Raw genomic sequence first — 20,577 nt, 5'->3', positions numbered from 1 at the left:
TGCAGTTCTGCGGCGTTGCCACAGCCCTCAACGAGAAGACAAATCAATAGCGTTGTACCAGCAAGGGCTAGAGCATGCAACCATCAGCAGTTTATCACACCTTCCACAACGAGGGAGTTTAACAAAAGATGATATCTCTGACAAAAGAGGCAGCTGCTGGCATGTGCCGAATGACATCTAACTTGCATCCTTCAGTTTTCCAATTCAAACGAGAAAAAAAAAAATCCTCGATTTAGCATGGACAAGCTCAAGCAACAAGTTGTACCAGGACTGTGTGATCATAAACCTTTTGATACGATAGCATCAGATTGACAAATCAAATGAAATCTAAACACAACATTAGTTTATTTCAACAATGCAAGGTCGCACATTAAAGCTGCAAATTGTCATTACATATTTTCCAATTCGGCATTGTTCAATTTGAACCTCCAATAAGATGGCACTAACTTATTTTAATATTCCCATGCACAAACCATCCACAGATTACATCAGGAACTTACTTACCAGCGGCAAGTCTGCCATCCAAGTTCAACAGATTACATGTCTTTCCTGCAAGCTGGTCACAGAAATATGCTATTTGAAATTTCATATAGGTTCAAGTTACCTCCAGTTCCCGCACCATTTCAAGTTATAGTGCATCCAGTTCCAGTCCGCTGAAGTAGATTTCCAGACAAGCATAGAAAGAACTGTTCCAAGTAATTGAGTTTTAGAGACATCTTGGCTCTAAAAGAAACTATGTAAGGGGCAGTTACCTATTGTTGGCCGATCCTGGCTTTTGAATTTTTTACTCCAAAGGTACCCACTACACTGTAAGACAAAAAATCAGTTTTCCATGAAATTGAATTCTTGAGGTTTCCAGGTCGGATAACCACCCAAAAACACATGTATCTGGCCTTAAAGACTGCCTATTAATTTGCAAAGCCCTCACACAGCCCAGTCACTTTGAGTTCCATATGAAAATGGTACATGCCAAATTGAGTGGGCAAATGAACTTTCCTGCCTACTAGATCATCAACATGCTAAAACTGAAATGCAAGATCAATTAAAATGGGGCTTGGTTAATAACACTACAACTTGGGATTCCCAAATTTCTTTCCCTGTCTAGTCAACCAAGAAGCAGTTGCCAACAAACATTATCCAGCTTCAATCCGTCCACCCCAAAAAAAAAAAAAAATTCTACAGTAAGGCGAAGTCAACCTATTGGCGCAAGTCATGTTAGAAAACAAGATTTATTTGTTACCTTGAGATTGAGACACTAAACCATCATCGGTCTCAGCAGCAGTGTCACTCAAGCATATATTTTGAATCTGTACTCTTATGTACATGAGAACATCAATGACCAAAGATAGGAGACAGACACTAGACTATGAATCAATGTTCCAGAGACAAAGGCGTAAAATTTTTGTTCAAACAAAGTCCAAAAGGAACACAAAATAGTTACAACAGCATTAAGTAATACCTACCTCAACCCTTTTCTCCTCTAATAATATTTGATGAAAGGGAGGTAAAATCTCAATAAAGCTGTGAGATGACAAGAAATTTTTTACCCATGATGACATTTAACGTAAGTCTCCAAAAGCACATGTTCATGAAACTTTGAGATTAAAAAGTCTACCTCATATAATTTTAAACTCAGATATCTATGAACATAATCCTCTAATATGGGCGAACTGGACTTCTAGGTGACCTCCTGCGACCATGCCTAACAGGGGAACATGACCTGCTTCGATCACGGTGCCTATCCCTGCCTCCATCCCTTCCATTCTTAGTCCTCCAATCATCTCGATTACCCCTACCATTCCACTCCCTTGACCTTTCACGATCTCGGTGCCTGTCCCGCTCCCTTTCTCTATCTCGATCATGATACCGATCTCTATCACCTGAACCACTCCTCCTACTCTCATATTCCTTCTCCCTCAGTTTCCTCCGTTCTTCAGCTTCTTTTTCCCTTGCTAATCTTTCCTCTTCCCTTGCCTTCTCCTTAGCTTCCTGTGTATTCCACATTCTCAGTTCACCAAAACAAACAAATATATTGTACACTGAGTTCATACAGCGAAGTTAACTCACCTTGTACTCGGTGATATAATCCCGGACCATCCCATATCCGATGTGCTGCTTCCCCGTGATATGAGACTGGGTTCTCTCTGCAACATCATTTGCAACTAGAAAGGAACCACAAATCTCACACAAAGCCATCTTTTTCTCCTGTGGAACCACCAATACTTTATCATTCTGGCATTGAATCAATGCTTTCTCAGCATTAAGTTCATCCACCTGTTAGAAGAGTCGCAAAAAGTTAGGATTTAAGTCACTGGTTGGGCAAGCAATTTTATATTTCACGGCAAGCAATTTTATATTTCACGAAAAAAAAATGGAAAAGGAAGGTTTAACACAATATCATACTTTAAAGGAGGAACTGCAACATAAAAGCATGAATGCATTGTTTTTATACTTTTGTTATTTTCAGGTCTGGATGGGGAATGGGCTGCTATTAGAAACAAATTAAGAAACACCTTTTTCATAAGCGCTTGAGCTTCATCCACCTTCCCAACTTCACCAAGGGCCTCCACTTGCACCAGCAGGTTTTTTATTTTATCCTCCACCACAGATAATCGTTCAGACTTGTCAGCTGACAGCGGAGGAGGTGGCATAGGTTCATCCCCTTGTGCTAGGCGTTCTCGTCCACGCCTAACTCTTCTATCCAATTCCATAACCTGCATAGAAAAGGATCCCATGTAAACAAATAAAACTACATATCACAAATAACAAGCAACCAAAACCAACAAGTAAGAGACCTACCAATTTCTCACATCTCTGAGCAAGTTCTGCTTCAAATTTAGCCAGATATGCATCATGTCTAGGGGACTTCTCAAAGCTTAAGTCAGAAAATAATTAATAAAGCCATTAGATCAAGTTTGAGTACATATGGAGAGAGCATGAGAAAATTCTGATGAAGAAGACCAACTAAACTTTGATAGAACACCTAATTTTGACCAATCATGCACCAGAAACACAAGTATCAAAACAAAATAAAATCAAAAGGCTTTATGTAAATCACTGATGCTGTGGACTGATTTGAACAGCACAAATTATTCTCCTTACAACAACCTGATGAACATTTTAGTTTGGATACATCAAGAAGAAACAAATATCACACCAACAGTGTTTTGCAGATCCAAGATTCATATTCAGTTACACATACAAAGCAGTTAGTTTCTTATAAAGAACCAAATTAATAACTAACGCAACAGTATCAAGAGGTAGTTAATTTAATAAACATATAGAGTCGAATGATATAATACAAAGCTCAACAACCAAGAACAAACACAGCACTTGGAAAATTCCTGCAACACATCAACAGGTCCATAGAGAACGTTTTGTCAGTAACATACTGGAACTAGAATGCAGCAATGTCATGGCATTGTCAATCAAAACACCCACAACTACCTTTCTTTCAACTTTGGATCATGAACCCTATCACATGGTCCTGGCAGCAAAAACAAAAGGAGCAAAAACCAATTAGCGAAAAATCTCCAAATTATCAAAACCAAAGCTCAGCTTAATAACCAAAGTACAAATCAAGCACGGATATAATGAGAATTCAAATCTCCAAAATTTAGAAACATGCTAAAGTTAAAATAATCCAATCAAAATTAGTCAACTTAAAGCTACAATAACTTACCAATATCACTTTTGGTGTTGACAAAGAGGTCATGAGGACAAAACCGAGCCATATAATAAGCACAAACCTCCTTCGAATCCCATGTTATTTCCTTGTAATCTTTTCTCTCTTCCTCCGTCAAATTACGATCTTTTCAGAACAAGAAAAAAAAATTATAAACACATTAACAGCCCCATCCAATCAATCAAATAATCAGAGCTTCGTCAATGTAAATGCATGAAATTGAAAAATAAAATTAGGGTTTTATTACCTGCACCCATGAGTTCATCTAGCATAGCTCGTTGAAGGTCCATGAGCTGATAATGGTGCGAATTACTGATATTAGGCTAAATAACAGGTTTTTGATATTGAAAATGGATTTCTTTTAATTTTTCTAGGTTTTTTTTAGGATTGAAAAATAAAAGTGGAATTGTTACTTTTTAGGGTTTGGTTTTGAATTTTGATAGGTTGTCGTATCTTTGAAGACGAGAGAATGGTGCGGCTTTGCATAATATCTCTTTCCTCGGATTGGATACAGGTATATTCCTGTTCTGGTTTAGGAAAACTATCCTGTCGGTTTTCTTTTTCCTTTGTATCCAAACGGGAAAAACAAACTTTCCACTTGTTTCTTTTTATTTTTTTAAACCCGGTTTATTTTTATATTTTTAAAAAATTTAAATTTTTTTATTTTTTTAAATTAATATATTTTAGTATTTTCAAATTATTTTAATACATTAATATCAAAAATAATTTTTAAAAAATAAAAAAATTATCTTAATATATTTCTAACTAAAATTCATTTTATTTTAAATTCATATTAAAGTCAATTAATATTTTCCTTTCAGAATATTAAATTAGTTGTGGAATGTTTTAAGACTAGTGTAATTCATGCACGTGCATTAAACTAAATATATTTCACGATGAATTTTGAACATCAAATCGTTTTTCTATTTATTGATTGAGATGTTTGAATTCCAAATCTTTTAAAAGATTATATATATATATACATTACTAGGAGAGTCATGTTATTGATTTTAATATATTACAGATATTTATATATGTTAATGAAGGAAATATACATCTCTTTGTTGAGGAGGAGGTTTGCCTTTAGAAAAGCCACATTTACAAAGAAGGTCATGTATATTTTATTAGATATCATACAAATATTTATTAATTGTATGATAAATCTTTAGTATCAAATTTATTAATTAATATTTTTTTGTAGGTTTTTATCATATAGTCATTATGTCTAAAATAAATATCTCTTTCATGTAAAGATATATAATAATATAATTTTTATTTTTATTTTTTAAATAAATATATTTATTTTTTACTTATTTAATAATATAATCTTATTAATTTTTGTATATTAATATTTAAGTACTTGTTTCAAACCATATAATAATTTGATAAGCTTATATTTTTTTTATTTATTATTAGTTGATAACAAACCTTTCAAGCATGTTTTATGTAAATATTCTTACTAAGAATATCATTTAATAAAAAAAAATTTATATTCATTTAAAATATTTTAAACTTGTTAATAATTGTGATTATTATTAATATTTATATAAAATTACTTTCAATACGAGTGAATATATATTAAAATATTTCACACATTCTTACTACCTACAATCTTTAACGATAACTATAATTTTATATTTATCAATAATATTATCAATTTTTATTTTTCTTCTGAATATCTACTTATATCATAATGATTTAATTACTGAAAACTCGTTCTTATATATGATATTTACTTGTAATTAAATGGCCAAACAAGTCCAGGTACATGTTTTTTTAAATTATGAAGATTCATTGCACCGTATATATTTTATTGATCATATGTATAAAAAGCTACTTTTATTAAAATTTATGTTATTTTATTTATTTTTTATGTAATAGACCAAGCGTTAATTATCTATGCATTTAACCAATTAAAACGGGTGAATGGCATGTTTTCCCTTGTTTTTTTTTTTTGTGGAATTTTTTTCTTGTAAGAAAATCTTTTGTGGATTCGATTCAACTAATTATGTTAAATCATATGGCACTTGTCTAAAAATTATACATTGACTAATAAAATCATTACTTAAAAAATAAAGCTATGATGTAAAAATAAAAATAAGAAATAAATTTAAAACCCAAACCAATAAAAAATTATCATCCAATTAAAAATAAAAAAGTGAGAATTTACTTAAAAATATAAAAAAAAATGTATATGTTAAAAAGATGTAAAACAGAGAGATTGAAAAGATATAATGTAATAACAAAAAAAACAAAGAAGAAGAAAAATACTAAAAAAAAAGGCATATTATTTATATAAAAAAAACACCTTGCTTTTTTTTATTTTCCTATAAAACTAGATTATTTAAAAATGCTCAATTAATAAAAAAATGAAATTGCAAATGATAAAAAAAAAAAAAAGGGACAATCGTATGAGCTTGATGGCTTAATGCACCTAAACCGTACAAAAAAAGCCTAAAAGCATAAGCATTTGATGGGCTTGTAAGCCCGAGCCAACCTGACTTTTTTATTCTATTAAGGGTGGACGACTACTAAATTTTTTGAAAAAAAATTAAGGTAAAAGACATTTTTTTCTCAGAATTTCGCAACAACTATAATAGTTAGAAAATATAAGTATGATAGTTAGAAAATTAAGGTTGAAAATTTGGCAACCCCTATAATATTTAAAAAAGAAAAAAAAATTATCAAGCAAAAAAAAAAAACTACTAAAATGACTAAAAAATACCAAATTAAATTGAGGATAAATATTCTTTTTTAACCCTCATTTGTTTTTCTAGTCAAGATGAAGGTTCAAAATAACCTTTATCAAACTCTTTTTTTTTAATAAAATTTATTAACACTGAGAATGAGAAGTTTTGTTGTCAAAAAAACGATCCAACTAATGATTTTCTCTCTTTACTATTTTTTAGTGACTTTCTCTTTCATTTCTAAAATTCAAGTACTAAAAGATAAATGAAATGAACTTTTGAACCAAGATAAAAAATTATCAAGAAAGTGGGATTAGACATATTTCTTCTTCTTTTATTAACATTTCAGTCCTTTATTTTTTTAATTTTGAATTTTTTCTCCTTAATCTTTTGCCTATTTCAATCAAATTACGCCATGGAAGGATTCAATTATAAAAATAAATGTTTAGTATTCATATGAACAATAAAGCATATAGGAAAAAAAACTTTAGATCTTTAAGTATATACTACATCATTGACTCGTGCTATGTTGTAGGTTGGATGAATTTTTTGTTTAGCGTAAAAAAAAGAAGCCTACGCATTATTAATGTCTTATTTAAAAGGAATTTTTTTTATCATAAATTTAAAATCCGATGCACATTGGATGATACCTTTTTTAAATATTGAAAAGGTGATATATTTAATGATATTTTTTTAAAAAAAACCAAGATGATGATATGTTAGATCAACATATGCTAACCTTCAATAACTTGCAATATTCGTAACCTACTATTGGAGAATGAAATTAGAAAGAATTAAGAAAAATAACAAGAAAATACTTGAGTCAATCGAGTTAGCTTGTCAAGCCGATGACCCGAATCAACTTATGAAATTCATGATCCGGGCTATAAGATTGAAATAAACTCATAGAAAGAAATTAAAAAAAAAATCATGAAACTCAATCTCCAACCAACTTAATATTGAAAGATGAATTTGAAAAAAAAATATTAACAAAAAATGACCCAAGTCAACCCGAACTAGATTTCCTCCAACCAACTCAATATTGAAGGATAAACTTGAAAAAAAATATTAAAAAAATGACTCAAGTCAACTCGAATTAGATTTCCAAACATGCGACCTGGGTTACAATATCAAGACAACCCTATAAAAAGAAAATAAAAAAATCACATAGCTCAATTCCCAACTAACCCGGTATTAAAAGATAAAATTTAAAAAAATAATTAAAAATAACTTAAAAAACAACCTAAGTTAATATGCAACCCAAGTCATGATACTGAGTTAATCCTATAAAAAACAAGTCAAGAAAATTACAAAGCACAATTTTCAATTAATCAAATGTTAAATGATGACTTTGAAAAAAAAGCTAGATCATCAAATTTAACATAAAAAAAATAACAATAGCCCACTTTGCTATTTTAAAGAGAGTAAGGTGTGTGAACTAAGAAAATAAGAGAGAAAATGCAAAGAAGAATAACAAAAAAACAAAAAATAAGCCACCAAAGCCAAATCAAAGCTTCAATGTGTGCACTCATCGTCTTGGAAGGAAGATCACGCCTATAAGAATCAAATGATACCAAGGAAGGTTGTCTTTGAAAGTTGTGGTCGCCCAAGTGTATGTGTTACATACGAAAGCTATTTTTTTTGTCCAATTCAATCTATGAATACTTATTTTAGCTTTAAATTTGGGTTTTAAAGCTTCAATTGCTCTAAATCAAAAAAAAAAATTAAACTTTATTTTATCAGACTGATCATTAATTGAATGCCATTTTTTTTTCTCCGACATTGCAAGAACTCCACGTGAAACCAATTGAAAGTGAGCCATCTAATTTGGTTTGCAATTGACCTAATTTGAAAGAAAAGAAATGAAACTTAGGTGACGAAAAGAAGAAAAAGAAAGAATAGGTGATATTATTATCATCATTATTGTACATTTAACTACTACTATTATATCATGAAATAAATAATACTTTATATAAAGTATTTTTAATTATTTCATTAAACTATTTGCAATTTCATCATATATAAAATCCATTTGATAAAAAGTACAGTTTCTATAGCTTTATGAGCATATAATAAATTCATCAATATAATGTGGTGGTTGGCATGCACCACCACATTTTATAATTTTTTATTGTTCCATTAAACTTACAGCCCTACCTAAAGCTGAAATCAACCACCACATATGGCGTCTCTCTTCACTACTATCTTCTTCTTCCACCGTGTCTTTCTCTTGGCAGCACCTCCACTGGAACCAAAAACTAACACTATCATTAGCCAACCCCCTCACCAAGACTAGCCCTCACCTATTTACCTCCACGAATCAGCCATCTCTTTCACAAACTCAGTAGACTCTCACGTCTTCCACTACTAACACGTCTGTAGTGAACTGATCTAACCATCAAACTACCACATAGTTAGCTTTATATTTCTCTCATACAGACCTGAAAATCCATCTCATCTAGTCACCTAAAACCCATCTACATTTCTATTTCAAACCATTAACCCATTAGATTTCTCTAACCAATGGTTAACTCAATATTCCTCAGCAACCTAATGTGCACCAACCCAATTGAAAGAATCTAAACCCCAACAACCACGGATCCTGCCACAACCTTCAACACTTTCTAATAGCCCTTGTGGTTTTCTCATCTAGATAAAAGATCCGCCCATACTCAAAGCATTGGTCAAAGAAGAGGAGAACAATTTGTTATAATGCCACCACAAACCGCGGCTCTCTGATTGTAATGCTATCAAAGTAATTACAAGTAAACATTTTGCTGATCCAAGGATTGCACGACGGGTCTAAAAGCTGACTGAAAAAAGACTGTCTGGGGGAGAAAAAATGTAACCAGCTTCGAAAATAATTTCATTGAAAAATGAAGATGCCATGTTCGTGTTGGAACACGATTTGCCATTAACGAAAGCAATCCTGTCCACAAACCAGCATCAAGACGACTTGGCTATCTACGTATATCTCTTCGACTGGAATCCAATCCAGCAATCACCTCAATCATCATCCAAATGTTTTTGGATAGCCAGCCCATTGAAGTTACATACATACACGACTCCTGCTTCGTCTTCTTCTTCATCCAAATTTGGATCTACTATATATCAACATTTAACACAGAGGACCACCTTTTCTTGTATCTGTGCTCATAAGGGCCATCCATCACGGAAATTGATTGGCATAAATCCATGGCCAATATTAAAACTTTCAACTTCCCTGGCTGCAAATTGAAGTTCGGATTAATGTAACCAGCACCACTGCCCTCATATGTGGTGCCCAGGAATTGACTTATCGCTGTCTAGAGCTAGGAAAGCCAAAAAAAAGACCCACCTCCTTTTGTGTCTGATTAAGCCATCACTACTCTTAGGATATAAACTAGTTGAACTTAGAAAGAACATTTCTTACACGTCTCACAAATTATTTATGTCGAAGAACGTGCGCTATATGTGGCAAATCATAGCGCGGTTTAAGCAACAACAAAAAAATATTATATCTTTGGTGGCGTGCCTGACTTTTGAACGAGGAACTTAATTGATTTAAAAAGAAATAGTGCTGATTAAAATAATTTTGGCAACTAGCACAGAACAAAAAAATATTTGGTTTGGTTAAACATTACATGTTCATGAATTGTGTGTTAGAACAAAGTAATGTATAAATTGTGTTTGTATTAACCTAGTTTTTTTTATATAATATATAGGCTGCTTTTGTTAAAACAACGTATGTTTTTTTAAGATTACATTGTTTTTAATAGAACAATCTATTGAATATTTAAGAACAAATGTGAAGCAATTTGTCCAAATTAATGAATGTTTAAAATATTTGTGCAAGTTGCATTATTTCCCAGCAACGTAATCTTCACATCTTATTTTATCTATATTTTAACATGTAACATGTTGGGTGTATTTATTTTGAGGTTGCACTATTAAAACATATAATTAAATTGCAGTATTCCAAACATATATATTTTTTTAAAAATAAGTTGATACCTTCGTGATCTTATGAATTACGCTATTTTTAACAAACAGTAGCTTGCACATGGCCGGCGGTTTATCTAAGCGGCCTTCCTCGCATGGTACAGAAGGCCCCATCCTGCGTGCTGCAAATGGGCATGCCGAGACCTTTCCTTTGTTCTTCCTTTTCAAGCAAGTGACTAGGTGCTTGGAGACAGTGCTGTGATTCTATTATTATTATTTTTTTAGATTAACGTGAGTTTTTGGGTTAGTTTACGCGCAATACGATTAATTCCACGGGTCCTGAAATTAACAACCATGTAAGCCTTCAGTGGCCATCATATGAGCAACCAAGAACTCGAACCTGAAACTACAGAGGGAGCAAACCCCTTAATTCCAAGTCTTTATTACTTGACCACCACCTAAATAATTAATGATTCTATTATTATTATTATTATTATTATTATTATTATTATTATTAATAGAGTTGTTCAATGCGAGATGGATGATTTTGTGGAGGATCTCAAACCATTTCTCGCACAGCATCCTGATGCCATAATTTTAGATGCTATTAGAAGTGCGGAAAGTGTAGCGGATTGGTTTGCTAGGGTTGTTAGGTGCAGGTTGTTCTATGAACTAGACTTCTGATCCTCCTAATTTTCATCGGGTGTTCAAATCTTTTTAATAAAATTTAAGTAACGTAATTATAATATCTTCAGATAATAATAATATAAACCATATCATCATACTTTATTTAACAATTTTAAATTTTAAATTAAATTAATTATTTAATATAGTATCAAAATTTTAATAACTAAAATAGTTAAAAATTTAAATTTTATTATTTTATTTATTTGATAAAAATTAAATATAGGATAATATAAACTTATATAAATTTTAAACTCAAAAATTTTTAATTCAATAAATATATTAAAAAATAATATAAATTATACATATAAACTCACATATAATCTTAAATTTTTAAATTACTTTGACGATTTCTCTTATAGTTTAAAAGGGTTTTTGTTTTCTTTAAAATGCTCTGGATATCTTCACGTGATTGCCATCAAAAGCTAAAGAAAACAGAGAAATCAATTCGTTCCCTCCTCATCTAAAAAACCTCCGGCATTCCACACACACAATCCACAGTCTAGAAATTGTGGATTTAATCGCGTGTTCAAAACCATTCTCAATTTATATAAGTTCTAAAAAATGACAACCTACGACGTTAATTCAATCGCGGTTCCATAGGATTCAAATCGCAAAGCTCGATAATTGTGAGCTCTCTGCTATCAGAAAACTGATCAGACAAAAGGATAAAGAGCAAGAGGAACGAGTGGGATTGCCCCTACAATCCTGACCATTACCCTCCAGACCAATACAGTAGAAACAAGCTCCCATGTAATAATGGGCATCGAAACAAGCCAGAAAAGGAAGTTTCCGTCTTCTTTCTGAAACAGACAACTATTCTCTGCATAACCATGAACGAGTGCCAGCTGCCACGTGCACCCATCACCCTCTTCTACTGCATCCATAAATCTCGCCACGTCATGTTTCCGTACTTCCACGTGGACACGAGGCCACGGAGTATTTTGGCCGGAGGATATTCTCCGCGCGTTGAGTATAATTCTTTTTGGATATGCGAATATGCGTTCCCGCGGCCCCTAATTGATAAGCTGCGCTGCTGCTGGAATTACAAGAATAGCCCTGCTGCGATTGTGAAATAATGAAGCGTCCTGTTTAATAATTTTATGCATCTTCACTAATCTGCCCTTCTGGATTTCGAGCTGGGACCTTTACGTTCGGAGGATGTCAAGTCCTGTTCTAGTTATTTCGTTTTTTGGGTGATTTCTGGATTAAATAGAAAAGTGGTTTTCGCAAAACAAAGAAAGTCCTCTGTTCATTCAATTCTTTTGCTTTAAGTTTTCGTTTTTCCCTCTACTTGGTAACCAGAACTAATTGAGGGTGAGAAATCACCGTTGTTCTTCTTGTAAAGTATTTGATTGGAAGAGTAATATGTTTTTTTTTAAAAAAAAAATGAAGGTTTTTTTTTAATATTAAAATTATTAGAGATTTTACTTTATTATTTATTTTCTTTTATTTTTTTAAGGTTATCTAATCTTATAATATAGTTTACGAGTTTTTGCAAGTTAATCTAGTTAATTAAGTTTTTTTTTGTAATTAATTTTTTAAAAAAATTTATCATTTAATACTTGAATTAATTGGTAATTAAACTTTATATTTTATTCCAAGTTCTTTTTTATTAAATTATCTTGGTCTTATGGCTTGAATTAAGATTTGACAAGTTGACTTGAATTTTTTTTTAATTTTTTATTGATTTTTTTTAATCACATTCTTTCAATATTAGATTGATTGAAAACTAATATTTATAATTTATTTTGATTTGTTTTCTATTGTATTATTATAATCTCATTATTTAGGTTTATCAAATTACACCATGTTAATTTGGATTTTTTTTAATTTTTTTAAAAAAATTATGTTAATTGAGAATTGAAATTCAATATATTTTTTAATTTATTTTTTATAACGTTGTCACAATCTAATGAATCAAATCGCAGATTTTACATATTAATTTTGATTGATCCGAGTTGATAAAATATATTATCATTTCAGTATTTTTTTTAAATATTATTTTTAAATATTTTTTAAACAAATTATATATTTTTCCTTGATTGTGTATATTGTTTTTGAACTTACTAAATAGACAGGTTATATTATATATTTTTTTTTTTTTAGAAAATATGTTAGCGATACATTGAATAGTTTTTTAAAAAATTGTTTCACCCGCCAGGAAAATAATCCAGATAACAACTAATTCTGAAGTTATTTGTAAATTACTGTGTCAATTGTCAAGAAAGTGATGTCTTGAGTAATCAGCTGACCAGAACACCTAACGAAGAGACCAGCTTATCATGCAAGCAAGAGAGAAAAAGTATTCGCTTCTGTGGTCCTGGACTGAAGCTTCGCGTTCATCATCACAGAAGGCAGGAGGGCTGCAAAGTCGTGATTGGGGCATCTGAACTCACCTGCCAATCCAATCTTACAGAATTATTATTAAAAAGGTTTTTGAGAATATTTGGAGGTGGATTAGTAATTGTTTTTAAAACATTTTTTATCTAAATATATATTAAAATAATATATTTTTTATTTTTTAAAAAATTAATTTTAACAAGCGTATATCAAAATAATTTTGAAACCATAAATTAAACTTAAACTATTGTTTTTAATTTTCATGGAACACCATGTTTTCAAACAGTAACCAGAAAAATTAGATTGTTCCCCGGCACACTAGATACACACGCTGACAAACCCTATAATTTTATTGTGCTTGTGAGTTTTTTTTCCATCCCTTTTCTTCATTAGAGATCTAATTGAATGCTAATTTAGCTAAAATTATTAAGGAAGAGTAAAATAAAAGATAGAAGATCAAAATTAAAAAAATGAAGAGATGAGTGGTTTTTAAGATTTTTAGTGAAAATTGAACTTAGTTCCTGTACTTTTCAAATTATAAAAACTAGATCTTTTTAATATTTAGAATTTCAAAATATATAGATTTTGGTCTAAATTTTTTTTTTATTTTTTTATTTTTAGGTTTATAGTTTGAGAAAAGAAACAAAATAATATTGGATTTTAGTAGCGGATAAAAAAAATCACTATTAATAATAATTTTGATTATAATAAGTTTTATTTAGCAAGAGGAGTTCTGCTTGAGTGTTTTTCCAACTTAAAATTACCTGAAAAAGCATGAATAAGTTTAAGAAAATCTTTAGTTTGAGATATTAAAAATAATAATTATAATGTCATCTTAAATTAAATATAAATAAAATATCAAAATATTTGTCTGAAAATTTATTAATTTTATAAAAAATAAAATTAATTTATAAAAATTAATTTAAAATTAGATAAATATTAAAAGATAAAATGAATAATAAAAAAAAAATCAAAGGGAGAAAAAAAAAGAGAGAGAGGCTACCGCGCGTGCACCCGAGGAAGGAAATCAGACCGATTGGATTGCAATCAATTGCTTTCAAATCACATAAACACGATTTGAAAATGATAAGAGTCATTTTTAATGCAGCACGAGGAGGAAAAAAGAAAAATAAAGGAGTAATTGTAACCAGAACAGTATTTTCAGATTAATTTTTGCTTATTTAATTTAGCAATTAAAACATTGTTATATCCCACAAAAATAAAAAAATAATTTTTATCCTCACGAAGCATATTTGTTGAAAGGAATAACGACAAGCCTCAGATAGAACTAGTCCAGCCCTTTAAAAAGGGTGTGAGGTATCTACAATGAAAAAAGATTAATTTTTGCTTAATAAATACTATCATTAAAAAAAATAAAAGTAAAAAAAAAAAAAACTAATCCATTTCCCTTAATCCGGAGAGATTTAGTTAGTCAAGGGCATTTCCGTTAAATAACACAAAATAAAATAGAAGCAAAACAACTTTTAGCTAAATGAAGCCAAGGACAGAGTCGACAACTGAAGAAGCAGAAAAATATTCGTTAACGCCAGGCTTAAGAATCCACTCGTTATAAGCAACCAGGGGGCAGCGTCTCTTTTTCGTTAAGAATCAGAAACAAAGAGAAGGAAGCAGGGGTGGTTTTTATTTTCAGAGAGAGAAATTGATAGATTTCTACAACGAGAAAGCAACAGCCAACAATCTCCTGTGAGCTCAGTTACTCCAAAACAGGGTATGTTGTTACTCTTCAGTTTCTATGTTTAGTCGTGTATGTTTTTCATATTTTCGGTTTTGAAATTTGGTTATTAATTTCATTGTTGATGTTTCTTTTTTTCAAGGAGAGAGTGGTTAGAAGTTGATTTTGAGAAATGGGTTTTTGTTGAACTGAAAATTTACTGCCAGAGAAAAATTTGGGTTCGTGTCTGATTGTTGATCAGTTTTTCCATTGATTGAATTTTTGTTTCTGGTTGTTGTGTGTTGTGGACTTTTTTCTTTTTCTGGATTCAATCTGTTATAATATAGTGGATACATAGACTATCAAGTCTTGTGTTTGCAGAAGTAAAGTTTGAAATTTTTCCTGAGAGATGGTCTTTCCTGGTTTGCATGGTTCTTCTGTTGTCTTCTTCAACACGGCTTTTACTCGACCCGAATTTAAAAATAGTTTCTGGACATAGGTGTAACAGTAACTTTGGAAACTGGAGATATCAGTAGCTTTTAGAGAGTTTCAGGGGTTTTTTATTTTTTATTTTTTATTTTTTCAAATATTAACTGACAGAGTTTGAGAGTTTCTTTTTTTTATTAAAAAAAATTGTAATTGAATTCCTCCTCTGCTCAATTGATGCAAATTTAATTTGAGTATTTTTTTTCATTTATCATTCTTATACAACAATGAAAAGTTATCAAGTTGTGTCAATTGAGTTTCTTCGTTTGATTTGCTATGAGTTATGTTAAGCTTGTATCAGACCGAAATAACTTCTGTAATTTAGAAATTATTTCATATAATTAGACAATAGTATAAAAAATATAAATTTGTATAATACTCAGAGCTGGGTTGTGTGTTAGGAATTGATCTAGAAAATACAGTCTCATTTGTTCGGAGTTCACGCATGTATGCAGTATGTGAAGTTCGTGATGTTCTATTTCATGAGTCTGCAAAGAGTCACTTCGAACTCTATAAAAGAAGAGTTCCAGACTTGAGTGCTTTTGTCCTTTTGCTGCTGTTACCAAGTTATGATTGCAAACAAATGTTAAACGTTGTTGTTTATCTGTGCTGCAGCGTGCTGCTTTTGTTCTAAGAGAGGAAGTTGAATCCCTACCTCCTCCTTGAAGAGTTAAGAATCCTTTCATGGGTCCGTTTCGCGAAGCAGCTGAAAGAAGCCAAAAGAAGCCCCCTATTGGTATTCGATTCTTAGAAAGCATAAAGAAGAAAAGGCTTTCCTACAGTACCCACCAAGCCATTGTCTTGATTTTAACTTTTTTGGCATACACTAGCTACCATGCTGCTCGGAAAACCACGAGCATTGTCAAGAGCACCCTTGATCCAGAATCTTCCGAGGTGGGGTTGAAGTTTGTCCCATGGAGGATTACTTACTTAAGTGAACCAGTTGAAAGAAAAAGTCTTTCATGGAAACTTGGAGATGGTTGGGCTCCATTTAATGCCTCAGATGGGACAGCCTTGCTTGGTGAACTCGACTTGGCTTTCCTTGCTATATATGCCTTGGGAATGTACTTTTCAGGGCATCTGGGTGATAGAATGAATTTAAGGATCCTTTTGACAATAGGAATGGTTGGAACTGGTATATTTACTTCATTATTCGGTGTTGGATTTTGGGCAAATGTGCATAACTTTTACTATTACTTGATAGTGCAAATGCTTGCTGGGCTGTTCCAATCAACTGGATGGCCTTCAGTGGTTGCAGTGGTTGGTAACTGGTTTGGGAAGAAGAAGAGAGGGCTAATTATGGGTATATGGAATGCCCACACTTCTGTTGGGAATATTTCAGGCTCTTTGATTGCTGCTGCAATGTTGAGCTATGGATGGGGCTGGTCCTTTGTTTTGCCTGGTCTCCTCATTGCTTTTGCTGGCTTGCTTGTGTTTGCACTACTGCCTGTTAGTCCCGAGGCTGTTGGAGCTGACAAAGATGAAGATGAATTGGATTCTCCAAATAAAGCAGGGGAGGAAGTTGCAGAGCCCCTTTTGGTATCGGATGCTGGGGAGGAAGTTACAGAGCCCCTTTTGGTATCGGATGCTGATGTTAAACAGGAAGCTGTGGGGTTCATTGAAGCATGGAAAATACCTGGAGTTGCGCCCTTTGCTCTCTGCCTATTTTTTGCCAAACTGGTGGCCTACACTTTTCTCTACTGGCTTCCTTTCTACATTAGCCAAACAGGTAAAATGGGCTGCTTAGCTTTTTTTTTTTTTTTGTGATCAATTTGAATTTGTGTAGCATTCTTTAATGTGCTAAAAACATGAAGGGAGAACATGAGATTCATTGGTTTCATGAGACTTCAATGACTCTGGTCGAAACTCTAAACATCCTAATATACTCGTTCATAGTCTTAGATCCAAAATATTGGTGTTTGTCATTTTGTAACTGGGAAATGTGTTCATTTTGCTGCTTTTCCGCATATTAGTATCCATGGTGAGGTCTCATGAATTCTCATCGATCTTGCAGCCATTGACGGAAAGTACTTATCGGATGGAACTGCTGGGAACTTGTCAACATTGTTTGATGTTGGAGGGGTGGTTGGGGGGATTTTAGCTGGGCACATTTCTGATCGCCTCGATGCCAGAGCAATTACAGCAGCAAGCTTCATGTATTGTTCCATCCCTGCTCTTTTCTTCTACCGGAGCTATGGACACCTTTCCTTGGGTCTAAACATTGCTTTCATGCTTCTTACTGGCATGTTTGTGAACGGTCCTTATGCTCTTATAACAACAGCCGTCTCGGCTGACTTGGGAACTCACAGTTCCTTGAAAGGGAACTCGAGGGCATTGGCAACTGTTACGGCAATCATAGATGGAACAGGCTCGGTTGGAGCTGCAATCGGACCTTTATTAACAGGTTACATTTCTGCTAAGAGCTGGAGTGCAGTTTTCACAATGTTAATGGCTGCAGCTCTAGTTGCAGGTCTACTATTGACTAGACTTGTTGTGGCTGAAGTGGCTGCAAAGATTGCTGAATCGAGGTCTCAAGGATCTCTTGCATCAAAAGAACAAGCAGCTGCATTTGATGTGTGATTTATGGAGGGAGGTAAATGGGGTTATATCTATATTTGTGAGTGGTTTTCAGAGTGTTTTATGAGCTCTGCTGATTAAAATGACGAGGAAAATAAGATGGGAGAGGATGCTTTTAAACCTAAATCACTTGATGGGGATGAAGATGAGAGAGGATTGTTTTTAAACCTTCTCCATGAATTAGTTTGACCGGGGGTAGAGGTAGGAAGAAGAAATGGAGGGAAGACATGGTCTGTCCTGTACTCCTATGCTTTTTGTGTATATGTACATTCTTTCATACGTTACATATCAATTAAGCAATGTAACATCACCCAGAAGGGCTGTTAAGATTCTGCTTACTTCTTAAGACTATCGACTGCTGTTTTGCATGCGGGGTTCCGATGAACAATTGCAGGATGCTTTTGATTTAAAAAATGAGCAAGAGGGAATTGTTTGGAGCACCAATAATGAGGTGCTTTTATATGGCTGGCTTCTGTTTTCTTTGCATCAAATTGCACTTTCAAAGGATCATTGGGGTCAGTAGTAAAACTTTGGCTATACACCTGCTCAACTAGGATTTGGATTCAATTCTCGTAAGAAATTTCTGTAAGGTTGGCCAACTCTTGGGGATATTTTCCTTAGTGAAGAATAAAAAGGCTAGACTCTCTCCGGTCTTGCCTTTTCTAAGTAAGCTCAGCATCAATGGCCAAAATCATTGTTACAAATTCAAAATCCACACGGGAGCAAGGAGGCGAAGGAATGGAGCTGGACGAATAATGGATCCTTTTTTCTATCACGCTAGAACTATTGAAAACAACTCCAAACCATTTTTATAAACAAAAGATTTGCCTGGATATCCTAGTCAAAAAAGAGGGAGAAGAAAAGAAATTCTTTCAAGAAACCAACCTAGAAGCCATGGTACAAGGTTGGAACGATAACCAAAGATACAGTTGTTTTTTATTTTTTTTCCTTTTCATCTTAAGATTTACAGCGGGTTGATATATTCACCAGAAAAGGAAAAACTTCAATCGTTTTAACTTGGATTTTGAACCCTGAATGATAAAGTTAGCATACCAGCGCGCTGCTCTAACAAGCTTATCCTTGCTCTTAGAATGGCTATCTGAGGTAGCTTTGTGAACAGTGCTATGGCGAGCACTGTAACACTCGTCATTTGATGTTGGTATGGAGGCTATGGAAAGAGGTACACCGGAAAAACAGATCTCAGGAAAACAAATTGCTGGAAAGACAAAATGCTTGGTCTGTATATGTAATCGAATAACAAGAGAGAGTCTGATGTTACCATTATCCAGGTCAAAGGCACATCTCGTCGGATAAATATTTCATGTGTAAAGAATATGAAACAATATTTTTTTAAAAAAATGTAAAGAAAAAAAAAACTAAAAAGTATTACAAAAAAATAAAGATAAAAAGAAATGATAAATAGGCTGTTTTCTATTAAAAAAAATACTAAATATAAAGAATATATATAAAAAATATTTTTCTTTATTCTTGGTATATTTATCAACTACAAATTATTTATGATTATGCCATTTCTGCAGTTGTGTCACCGCTAAAGTTAAAAAAAAAAAAAGGAAAAATTTATGATTTTGCCATTTCTATATTAAAACACCATTACTATAATTTCAACGGTCATAATTAGTAACTTGTTCCTCAAGTATTTGGGGTCTCACATGCTCCAAGAAACGACAACGTTGTGCTGATCATAACTCCCATGGCTAAGATTTCAGCACTTCAATTTATTACCAGTTTTAATAAAAACAAAATCACGTATAGATATAAAAGCTCATTTCCAAACCTTAGTTGTTTGTCTCGAACTTATTAAAAAGCGTGGATGTCAAAAATATATAAAAAATGTTTAACCTCAGGATAGAAAAATTATAAAAGTATAATTTTTAAATTAATTATATATTGATAATTTTAATTAAAAAATTAAATTACATAAAAATCTGATAAAATATATCAATAATATTATAATTAATGAGTAATTTAAACAAAATAAAAAATATAAATAGCATGAATTAATAAATTAATGACATAAAAAACAAAAAGTCTTAGAATAAAATTTTTCAATACAGGAGAATCACTGAAAGATAGAAGCACGTATAAATCTAGTGACAACTTGGTTGTTCCCGTCACAATAAATCTTGATAGACCCCTTTTGGGTTGCAAGTTAATGAGTTTAAATTAGTAATTAACTAACATAAATTTAATAATAAAATAAATTCCTAAACAATATCTAATGCACTGAAAAAATTCAAATTAAAAATAATTATTTAAAAATAAAAATTAAATTAAATAGAATAATAAAAAAATCTTCATGTAAAAATTCCTTTATGTAGCCTGAATCTCTAATTTTTATATATTCTTTGACAGATTTGAATCCTGATTTCACAAAAATCATTCTTTCTTGATTTCAAACATGTCATTCTCTCTCATTTTGATGAATTATTAGGCCTATGATATATAGTTAGAAAGTTTCAGATATCTAGTTTCTATCTCAATCTTAATCGAAACAAAATTCC

The 20,577-nt window shown here is 32.1% G+C and overlaps 2 protein-coding genes across 3 annotated transcripts; one reads left to right on the top strand and one right to left on the bottom strand.

Moving 5' to 3' along the window:
• Positions 1–1,332: 1,332 nt before the first annotated feature.
• On the bottom strand, positions 1,333–4,095 carry LOC105121406 (luc7-like protein 3). 2 transcript variants are annotated; one of them, XM_011020028.1, is made up of 8 exons: positions 3,933–4,095; positions 3,683–3,811; positions 3,448–3,487; positions 2,800–2,875; positions 2,514–2,714; positions 2,068–2,274; positions 1,616–1,989; positions 1,333–1,521 (listed from the first exon to the last, which is right to left on the bottom strand). In XM_011020028.1, exons 1-7 carry the CDS (start codon positions 3,973–3,975, stop codon positions 1,657–1,659), a joined length of 1,029 nt encoding a protein of 342 aa, XP_011018330.1. In that variant the 5' UTR covers positions 3,976–4,095; the 3' UTR covers positions 1,333–1,521; positions 1,616–1,656. The 2 variants fall into 2 exon arrangements, with proteins under 2 accessions (XP_011018330.1, XP_011018329.1); XM_011020027.1 differs by having other exon boundaries at positions 1,337–1,989.
• Positions 4,096–14,863: 10,768 nt separating this feature from the next.
• G3PP1 (putative glycerol-3-phosphate transporter 1) lies at positions 14,864–18,372 on the top strand. Its single transcript, XM_011020018.1, has 3 exons — positions 14,864–15,049; positions 16,094–17,207; positions 17,493–18,372. Exons 2-3 carry the CDS (start codon positions 16,163–16,165, stop codon positions 18,056–18,058), a joined length of 1,611 nt encoding a protein of 536 aa, XP_011018320.1. The 5' UTR covers positions 14,864–15,049; positions 16,094–16,162; the 3' UTR covers positions 18,059–18,372.
• Positions 18,373–20,577: the final 2,205 nt, after the last annotated feature.

The sequence above is a fragment of the Populus euphratica genome, unplaced genomic scaffold, assembly GCF_000495115.2.
Source record: "Populus euphratica unplaced genomic scaffold, PopEup_1.0 scaffold25.1, whole genome shotgun sequence".
NCBI lineage: Eukaryota > Viridiplantae > Streptophyta > Magnoliopsida > Malpighiales > Salicaceae > Populus > Populus euphratica.
Note: the sequence above shows the minus strand (reverse complement) of the source record. Positions and strands in the feature narration are given on the sequence as shown.